We start from the raw sequence: 9,989 nt of genomic DNA on the forward strand, positions 1-9,989 counted from the left end.
TAGCACCTTGGAATCGATAGTCCACCACCATATCCAGTTCAGTGTAAATTATATCTAAATAGACTCACTTCAACAACAACGGACACCAGCTCACTGAACCGTTTTCATGGTGATGGCCTCACCAGAATCTCAAACAAGGACATGGGTAGTGACACGAACGGCGTCGCTGCAGCATAGCCGAGGCCTAGCGGTCGTGGGTGTGTGGTGCAAGGATAGCCACCAAGACTGCCACCCTGCAGCACACAGCGCTAGCTCGTTATCGCTACCCGCACGACTCTGTCTTCACTGTTGTGAAGGATTCGCATTTCCATTGCCAAAACTTCAACACCTGCAAGAGAGTCGACGGCGGGCTCTGCACCCCGAAACGCTTCCCTTTCCTTTCTACCATCCGCTGCAATCCACTGCAAGCATACACTACTGTAGACACACCAACGGGTATTTCTTTACACATTCTAAATAGACGGTTAGTACACTACTAGAAGGACACACAGTACATAGTCTTCCTATGAAACTACGCGACGGGAGTGCTGGCGCCGTCGAGCGAAATTGTGTCGTCGTACTGCGCCGATAGAATCCGCGTCACGACCATGTTGCCATTCACATTGACAGCCGTCCGAATCCGATCAAAAAGAAAGTCAATGGCCACCACGTACACAAACGCCGACGGCAGCGCGATCGTCGGAAACACCGTCTTCCAGACCGTCATGAGCATGACAAGACCGGCGTTCGGGACGGGCGCCGTGCCCATGGAGCCAATGAGCGAGACAAAGAAGAGCACGACGATTTGCGGTGTTCCTAGCGCGGAAGCGTTCCCCGACATGTGCAGCATGAAAATGGTCATGACGGGTTGGTACAGCCCCGCGGCGTTCATGTTGATAGGCGTCCCGAGGCACATAATGAGCTGCGCCATCGAGCGCGTCACGAGGCGCGTCTGGTGCGTGACCGTGACGGCGACGGGCAAAGTCGCCATGGAGGAGGCGCACCCAAATGCAAAGACGTACGCCGGAAAGAGCTGCCGGAGGTAGTTGTACGGGTTGCTGCGCGTAAAGAGGAAGAGCACGATCGGAAGCACAATGAGCACGTGCGAGACGACGCCAGCGACAAAGGCAAGGAGGAGGTACCCGCCGTGCGCCGCCAATCCTGCAGACGACGTGTCGTATGCAACGACAGCGTTGCTGATGAGAAAGACGATCGCGATCGGCGTAAAGCGAAGCACAATATGGATCAGAATCAAGAGCGCGTTCCGGGCTTGGCGCAGCATGTTGAGGAGGTTGTTGGCACTCGCGTCGCCCGCATGCGACTTTGCGACGGCAATGCCGAGCGGCAGAGCAAACATGATGATCGAGAGAAGCGACCCGGTGGCGAGCGCGTGGAAAATGTTGTCGGGCACGACCATCTCGATGATCGCAATCACTTGCTGCGTCAGCGAGAGCGTCTTGAGCGGCGTCGAGATCTTGAGCGCGTTGTTGACGTCCGTCACTTGAAACTGCGCGGACGAAGCGTTCACGCCGGTGCACGCGACGCTGCCATCGATGGACGACGGTCCGAGGTACTTGCCGTTGGCGCACTGCAGCGCAATGATAGGCACCGTCGACGCCGTGTTGAAAGTCGTCGCGTTGTCCTGCCACGAAACGAGTCCGTGGTACGTAATCGCGACCAGGGTCCCTTGCACGGCTGCGAGAAACGATGTGAGAAAGTACGTGCCGGCCGTGCGCCACGAGAGCAGCGCCGTGTTTTTCAAAATGGCAATCTCGGCGATCGCGACCGTCATGGTGCAAAACACCATGGGCACGATGAGACAGCGCAGCGCGCGCACAAAGAGGTCGCCCGGCAGCGCGAGCCACAGCATCGTGTCCTTGTTAAGGCCGAGCGCTTTCAGCCCAATTCCAAGGCCAACACCAACGCCAACACCAATGAGGATCGAGAGCGAGCTCACGAGGTTGGAGCCGAGCCGCGGGTCAAAATTGCCGCCGATTGGCAGCTTCTCGGCTTCTTCCATGATCGGGTCCGGAAACTCGTATTCGGGCGTGTGGGGCCCAAGGTCGTGCCGCGCCGGCGTCGTAAAGTTGGTTCGAATACCAAGGGGCTCGTGGTGCGGCGCTGTGCGCTTCCCACCGCTGCTCGTCGATGACGCTGAGCTCGGCGTCGCATGGAGGAGGTGCGGCGGCGTCGGCGTCACTTGGTGGTCGGCTTCTTGGTACAGGTAGATGCCTTGGTTGCCCGGCATGGTTCGTCTCTGTGGTCAAATAGGAAATGAATGCGTACACTCGATCGGCGGGGAACGTGTTAGTAAGGCCCACGTGGGTCAACCGCCTCTGCTGATGAAAGCAACTCTTGACGGCCGATGCTGTTGTATTTGCTTGAGGCTCGATCCAGATGGTAGTCAGCGCCCTTTCTACAAGGGCAAAATGGCGTCGCCAGAAGATAACGAACGATTGCTTACCAATAATGGCTCGCCCCTGCCGCAAAGAAGGCTGGTATGCGAATCAACTACACTGAAATCGACAAGACCTCTATCATCGACTCGCGTTGGTGTTATAAGACATTGGGCGTGTCGGCGGCAAAGCCGATTGAAGCGGAAAGGCGTTCTCGTTGTGTTGGGTGCTACTCTGACAGCGAAGTTGCCGTGGGGTATAGTGTATTGTATCCCAACCTGGGGCACGACTACTGAACGTAAGAAAGCACTCACTGGAAGGATGAACCAGTGGGGTTCGCTTCTACCGTGACAGCATCAACACCAGTCGAGCCTTTTGAAGCGGTCTGTTGCCACGATCAGCTCGCGTGATGCATCAACGGTACAGACGGCAGCGTTTGAAGTTAAATGGTCTGTAGAACTGGCCTGTTTCCCCCCGAAAAACGCGTCGAACAAACGACAGCAATGGATGCGATCACATGCTACGTTTGTGCTACGTTAGCATGCAAGCGATCTTGTGTAGAGGTCGTCACGAACAATCTTGGTGACTGTCTTGATCCAAACGTACCGGTAGGAACAAACCAGACACCTCGGAAAACATCCCTCACGAAGCAGCAACGTTGCAGCAAGTGGGACTTGAAGTTGCCATTTGTAAACCTGGATGCTGCCAGGTGCTTTTGTCGACAGCTGTTGCTATCGAACGTCGCGTTATAGCCGCACGTCCCGAAGACGATGTAGATTCTTTCTCAGGATGGTTAGCGCAGACATACACACACGACACGAGTAAAATGCGACGCCATTCTGGAGCCATCTCGTCTTGCTGATAGTCGACGTAGTAGGCCGAACCGAAATATCGTCGTCCTTGAACGGTAAATGCCATCGTTCGTACAGATTGTAGAGTGCCTGAGGCAAAGCCACGAGCGTCGCCGTCGCGTTCTTTCTCTGGGATGCAACACCCATATTTTTCTAGAGCGTAGTACACAGGAAGGTACAACAGGTAAACGCGATGTCGCGCAATCTCAAACGCATCGCACTTAGTTGGAGGAACCCAATGAATTGGTTCGTTCCGACGTCCACGCAGTTGCAGACCTGCTGATGGATATGTCCAATCAAAGGAGTCTCGGTATCCACACGACCAAGTCAATTTATACCCCTCTGGGAAGGTGGGGCCAACACATTGAACGATTTTGCTCGCTTTCGGGACTTGAAAGCGGGCTGTCTTGGCTCGCTCGGCAGTTGCTCCCGTGTAGCTGCTCGCGTTCTGTCGACTCACCCAGGTGCAAACGATTGCAACATCACGTCTCTTAGAACCGTGTCAGCGCATCACGCGCATAGACAGCCGTACATCTCGTTCCGTTGTTTGACGAACGCGCAATCCAGCATATTGCTGCTGATGGTCACCTCGAGCAACCACACACAAAGACGCGCCAAAAAAGAACAATAAACAGTAGACAATTAATAGTTATTATAATTAGCTACATGTAGCTATGCAGGAACAAGGGGTAAATACATATCAAACAACTCCATGTAGACGCAAATGGGGTGGTCGACAACTAGACTCGAATGGGGTGGTCGGTGGCGGCGGCGGTGTCATCGATCGAGTCGTGGAGGTCGTCGTTGAAGCGGTCGGCGAGCATGCGAGCCACCACCATGTTGCCGTTGACATTGGTTATGGTCCGGATGCGATCAAAGAGAAAGTCGACGGCCATGACGATCGCAAAGGCCGGGGGGACCTGCGTCGCCGACGGAAACACCGTCTTCCAGACCGTCAGGAGCATGACAAGGCCGGCGTTCGGCACGGGCGCCGTGCCCATCGAGCCAATCAGCGCGACGAAGAAAAGCACGACCCACTGCGGACCACGGAGCTGGTCGTCGATGCCCGACATGTGCGCCATAAAAACCGTCATGACTGGCTGGTATAGCCCCGCGGCGTTCATGTTGGTGGGGGTTCCGAGGAACAAAACGAGCTGCGCAAGGGACCGCGAGACTTGGCGCGTCTGGTGCACGACCGTGACGGCAACTGGCAAGGTCGCCATCGAGGAGGCACACCCAAATGCAAAGACGTACGCCGGCACGAGATGACGGAGGTACTTGTACGGGTTGCAGCGAGTCCAGAGAAAGAGGAATAGCGGCATCACGAGCAGCACATGACAGATCACGCCAGCCAGAAATGCCAAAAAGACGTAGCCAAAGGCGGCTGCGTTCGCCTCCTTGATCTTGTACGAGACGATCGCACTCGCGAGGAGGAAGAGCACCGCGATCGGAGTGAGGCGCAAGAGACCGTCAATGAGCACCAAGATAGCATTCCGCGTCTGGCGTAGCAGCACTAAGAGATGGTTGTGGCTCGCGTCGCTCTGCGTTCTCGCAATCACAAAGCCGAGCGGCAGCGCGAACGCAATGATACTCAAAAGCGACCCACTCGCAAAGGAGGCAAAGATGTTTTCTGGCACGACCAAGTTGAAGATCGAGATGACTTGGTCCGACAACGAGAGCTGCGAGAGCGCCTGCTTGGACGCAAGCGTGATGCCGTGCGACGAATCGCGCAGCGAGAAGAGCGCCGTCGTGGCATTCGGATTGGCCTCGACGCAGCCGACGGACCCGTTGTTGCTGAAGACTGCGAGGTACAGCTTATTGGCGCACTGGAGCGCGATATTTGTCGGAAGCGCGGGGGCCGGTGCCTTGGCAACACCGTGGCTAGCAACGAGGTGGTAGACATAGGCTACCGTGATACCTTGGAGCGTTGCGAGCAGTGACGTGAGGAAGAAGATGCCACCCGTTCGCCACGAGAGAAGGGCCGTTTTCTCGAGGAGAACGATCTCGGCGATCGCGACCGCCATTGAGCAAAACACCATGGGCACGATAAGACAGCGCAGCGCGCGCACAAAGAGATCACCGGGCAGCGCGAGCCACTTTGGCCAGTCGGACGAGGCGTCGACGTGGAGCTGCATAAGGCCGACGCCGAGGCCAATACCGATCGCGGCGGCAATCACAATCGAGACGGACGCGAGCAGACTCGTGCGGCTCGTTACGTCCAGCGGCTGCGGGTGGATCTTGTCGGGAAAATACTCTTCCATGATTGGGTCCTCGTAGACCTCAAAGGGCCGGCCGGGGCTCAAACGGGATGTAAACGTCGTACGGATGCCCGAGCCTTCGGGCGGCGGTGGCAGACGCCGGGACACAGACACGGTTTGAGAGCTTGGCGTCGAGAGCAGGGTGTGGGGATGGTCTACCGCGGTGGACCGCCGGGGCGCCTCTTGCTCGGCGGCAGGCGCATCGTCTGGCGCAAACAAATAGACACCGCCCGACGCTTTCGTGCTGTGCTTTGTCATCCAAGCGAGAAATAAAAGACTGATTCAAGCACGCAATATGCATCGAACGTGACCTTTCCCGGTCAGACGACAGGCCATACACACGGATGGTTCGTTGCACATGCGGCGAAGTCCATCTCTCGTCGCTTCGCCAGCCAACCCGTGGCCTGCTGCGATGGCCGATACCTTGCGCAGGATGGGTGTCGTCACGTCAACGCGGGGATAGACACGCTTGGCTATCTCGCGGCCAGGCGCGGGATGTGCACCATGGTGTTTTTCACCCGACAGTCCACACTAGCTACAATTTGCTAGACTGCCACGTAATTCCTACACATTTTACACGTGTAAAATCTGATATTGCACTTTGTTGGACCAGGATGTATTATCACCAAACACCGTTCTACACGGTGAGAAACATCATCCTACGACCGCGCCTTTCCGTTTTCTTCAAATCAGACGCGCCGAACGACGTCGCGCTTCAAGTATGTAGGCTACGTAGCTTGCTACCGGTAGGACCCATTGCATTGGCAAAATCGAAGCTATTAATAACACATATTGGTGTAGAATGCCGAAATTAGCATATCTGCCGGTGCCCCTGGTCATTTACAACGCGTCGGCCCATGACCTCCATGCCAAGTCGTAGACGTGGCAGGTCACCTGTATTCACGGAAGCTGGCAACACTGCTACGGCCATGTGTACGTACGTCGTCACGTTCTGATCATGCAAGCGCCTCGTCGTACGCCGCGCGTTAGCGGTGTTAGTGCAACATGCAATAGCCCATTGAAGGGCCCACTCGAGGGAAGGCTTTATGCTCACCAATCTCTACTCATGTACGAGTATGATATAGAACTCCATCACAACTCCATTCGTGAAGGCTGTCAATTTTGATTTCTTAGTCCCACTTGTATGCCCGCTGGTTTGGTCGTCATAGCGGTCCGCTAGTATGCGCGTCACGATCATGTTGCCGTTGACGTTGACTGCGGTTTGAACGCGGTCCAAGATGAAGTCGATTGCAACCAGAAACACGAACGCTTGAGGCACGGCGTCGTCGGGAAACACCGTCTTCCAGACCGTCATGAGCATGACAAGACCAGCGTTCGGGACAGGCGCTGTGCCCATGGAACTCAAGAGCGACACGAAGAAGAGGACGACCCACTGCGGCGTGTCCAGATCCATCCCAATGGTGGTTGCCAAGAAGACCGTCATGACCGGGTGGTACAGGCCCGCGGCATTCAAATTTGTGGGCGTTCCGAGGCACATGACGACTTGTGCAAACGACCGCGAGACCTGGCGCGTCTGGGCCATGGCCGTGACCGCGACCGGGAGCGCCGCCAACGACGACGCGCACCCAAACGCAAAGACGTAGACTGGAAACAGCTGTTGGATGTAGTGAAACGGCTTGGTGCGCGTCGCGAGAAAGAGAACGAGTGGCATCACAAGCAATAGGTGCACGCCGACGCCGCTTAGGAACGCCGCGAGGAGGTACCCGCCGTTGGTCACCACCGTGTTGGTCAAGTTGTCGTACGTCACGATTGCGCTCATGAGCAAAAACGCGACGGCGACGGGCGTCGCTTTCAAAATCACCTGCAGCATGATGAGCATCGCGTTGCGCGTTTGTCGGAGCACGACCAGCATCGCATTGTGCTCTGGTAGCCCCGTGTGCGACTTGGCAATCGCGAAACCGAGGGGGAGTGCAAACGTAATGATGCTGAGTAGCGAGCCATTGGCGAGCGCGGCAAAGATGTTTTGGGGCACCAAGAGGTTGATGATGGAAATGACCTCTTGCGTCAACGAGAAACTGCGCAGCGTCGTGTTGACGGCCAAGACGTGGTTGACATCGCTCGCGACGAAGCGCGTCGTTGGCGACGAAGTCTCCGACGCGACGCACGCGAGCTCGTTGGCGTCGGTTGGAATGGCGTACTTGCCGTTGGGGCACTCGAACTTGAACACGAGTGACGTGGTTGCGAGGAGCCCCGATGGTGGTTTGTGATTGCGCACAACAGTGTGGTAAATGCCGGCAACAATCATGCCTTGGACGACCGCCAAAAACGACGTCAGAAAAAAGTAGCACCCGGTGCGCCACGAGAGAAGCGACGCCTTCTTGAGCACGACGATCTCGGCGACAGCGACGGCCATGGCCGAGAAGACCGCGGGCACCATGACGCAGCGCAGTGCCCGAACGAAGAGGTCACCGGGCAGTGCCACCCATGCAATCGCATCGGACGAGAGGTCGAGCGTCGCCAAAACAAGCCCAAGACCGACACCGATGCCGGCGGCCACGATGATGGCGAGCGAGCTCAGGACATAGGGACGTATCGCGGGCTTCTTCAGAGGAGGCCGGAGCGTCGAGTCGTCGGTCTCAAAGGCGTCATCGTCGACGAACCCTTCGTACTCGGAGATAACGGGCGTGAAGCGCTCGTCCGATTGCTTGGAAAGCAGGTTGCCACGCACGTGGAAGGTTGTTTCAAGCGGTGGCGGTGGACGGCGGACGCCACCTGCCGTTGGGTTCTGGTTGAGGTCGGTGGCCGTGGCGCTGCTGCTGCTGAGTGTCGGTGCGTTGGACTCGCGCGGCGCTTCGCCTTCAAAGAGCACCACACCTCGTGTTGCCATTTTTCCAATGCACGTTTCTGTGAAGAAGGATTCGTCGAAGACTAGGCCATAGCATCGAAGGTTTAACCGATTGTGTTGCCTCATGTATTCGTTTCGATTTTCCAACAAGACAACCAGGTTGATAACCACATCTTATGCCAGAAGGCTCATATCCTTGACCCTCCAAGGACGGCGGGCTTGGGTCGTGCCGTGCCAGCTCATCGTACAAGCCGCGTGCTCTGTGATGGGTTCGCGGGTCGATGGCCACACGGTTTGGAACATTAACCGTTCCAATCGTTCGGCGTCACATTCTTGTCCGCTCGAACCGTTTACAGGACCAGCTGACGTAATTCTCGGGGTTGATGTAAAAGTGAGTCTATTTGGTTATTCTTTACTGTCCTGGAGCCCCCGCAGAGAATGACGGTTAACTCCTGATGTTCAACGCGTTGCAACTGAACGGCAGTGCCGAGACGCAGTCGTTGAGGATGCGAGGTGTAAAGATGCCGCGCAGTGCAAGCGCGACGCCACGCTACAGCACTGTAAGGCGGTGCCACCCTAACCGCATCCAGATGCCAAGCGTGCACCAATCAACGCCCATGTAGCATCTGCGAGAGTTGATGCCCTTTCTAAATCCATCAACGCGAAGGAGCGACACGCCATGAATCCAATTATTCCCTTATACGAGTACTTTAGAACCTGAACCGACTGCCACGTAAAATTTTGTGGGTACTCTTTTACGTTTTAAGCGAATTACAGATGCCGATCCTGCGTCCCTGTCCAAGTACGCAAAACCTTGACGTCGGCGATCCAACACAAAGGATGGACAGACGGCGTGCGAGCGCTTAGGCTCTTGGTCGCATTGTTCATTTTGCACACCATGGGGCACACAGGTCCGCTGCTGCGCAAGAACGTGTGGCTCAAGAAGCGGCGGCCGATCGCGACCCTCTTCGAAGTCATCGCGCCGGCGTTCGCGCTGATTGCGTTTGCCGTCCTGCAGTCGTTCATGTATGGCAGCTACGAGGTGTCGTTTGCGCCAGGCTGGCAAAACTGGCCGCTTCTTCCAGGCTACCCCAACGTCAACTACGGCGACCGCGTCCAGACGTATGGCAGCAAGCGTGGCATGCACTTTGCCGAGCCTTCCGTGTACCAATGGCTGCAAAGCTCGATGGGCGAGAGCTACGACACCAAGATCTGCTTTCAGAACCCGTCGCCCGACGAGCAAAAGTCGACCAAGTGCCGAAAAGCACTTGCGCTGCGGCCCAAGCTCGCGATCGTCCCGGACACGGTCTTTACGCGCAAGTACTTTGCCGCAGCGCTCGCGACGTGGTACCCGTCGCTATCGGTACCCATCGCAGACAACAAGACGGTCACGATTTCTGGCATTACGGCCGACGACCTCGTCTTCTTCGAGTCGGAAGTCGCGCTCGAGGCCTATGTGACGAGCCCGTCGTACGGCCCGGAAGAAGACGATTGGTACTACCGGTATTCGTCACGGGACGAGACTGCCAAGGAGAGCACGACCACGGCGCCGCTCCGCGCAGCCATCGTCTTCAACACAGCGCCAGCGCCAAACAAGATTGGCACGTTCCAGACGGTCGAGTACACGCTGCGGTTCCCGAACCTCGACCGGGGCCAAAAGTTTGCACCGCCTATGCAGACGGGCCAGCGCTACGACCCG

The 9,989-nt window shown here is 56.7% G+C and overlaps 4 protein-coding genes across 4 annotated transcripts; 1 reads left to right on the forward strand and 3 right to left on the reverse strand.

The window, feature by feature from the left end:
* Positions 1 to 511: 511 nt before the first annotated feature.
* On the reverse strand, positions 512 to 2,227 carry SPRG_16754 (hypothetical protein; the record flags this gene model as incomplete). Its single annotated transcript, XM_012356071.1, has 1 exon — positions 512 to 2,227. One exon carries the CDS (start codon positions 2,225 to 2,227, stop codon positions 512 to 514), a length of 1,716 nt encoding a protein of 571 aa, XP_012211461.1.
* A 1,739-nt stretch (positions 2,228 to 3,966) lies between these two features.
* Positions 3,967 to 5,742, reverse strand: SPRG_16755 (hypothetical protein; the record flags this gene model as incomplete). The annotated part of the gene is made up of 1 exon (XM_012356072.1): positions 3,967 to 5,742. The coding sequence occupies one exon, from the start codon at positions 5,740 to 5,742 to the stop codon at positions 3,967 to 3,969; it is 1,776 nt and encodes a 591-aa protein (XP_012211462.1).
* Positions 5,743 to 6,614: 872 nt separating this feature from the next.
* SPRG_16756 (hypothetical protein) lies at positions 6,615 to 8,332 on the reverse strand (the record flags this gene model as incomplete). The annotated part of the gene is made up of 2 exons (XM_012356073.1): positions 6,615 to 6,623; positions 6,677 to 8,332. The coding sequence occupies 2 exons, from the start codon at positions 8,330 to 8,332 to the stop codon at positions 6,615 to 6,617; spliced, it is 1,665 nt and encodes a 554-aa protein (XP_012211463.1).
* An 856-nt stretch (positions 8,333 to 9,188) lies between these two features.
* SPRG_16757 (hypothetical protein) lies at positions 9,189 to 9,949 on the forward strand (the record flags this gene model as incomplete). The annotated part of the gene is made up of 1 exon (XM_012356074.1): positions 9,189 to 9,949. A coding segment is annotated over one exon (761 nt), but the record flags the coding sequence as incomplete, so codon positions are not given.
* Between the last annotated feature and the right edge of the window lie 40 nt (positions 9,950 to 9,989).

This window comes from Saprolegnia parasitica (genome assembly GCF_000151545.1).
Source record: "Saprolegnia parasitica CBS 223.65 unplaced genomic scaffold supercont2.368, whole genome shotgun sequence".
NCBI classification, from domain to species: domain Eukaryota; phylum Oomycota; class Saprolegniomycetes; order Saprolegniales; family Saprolegniaceae; genus Saprolegnia; species Saprolegnia parasitica.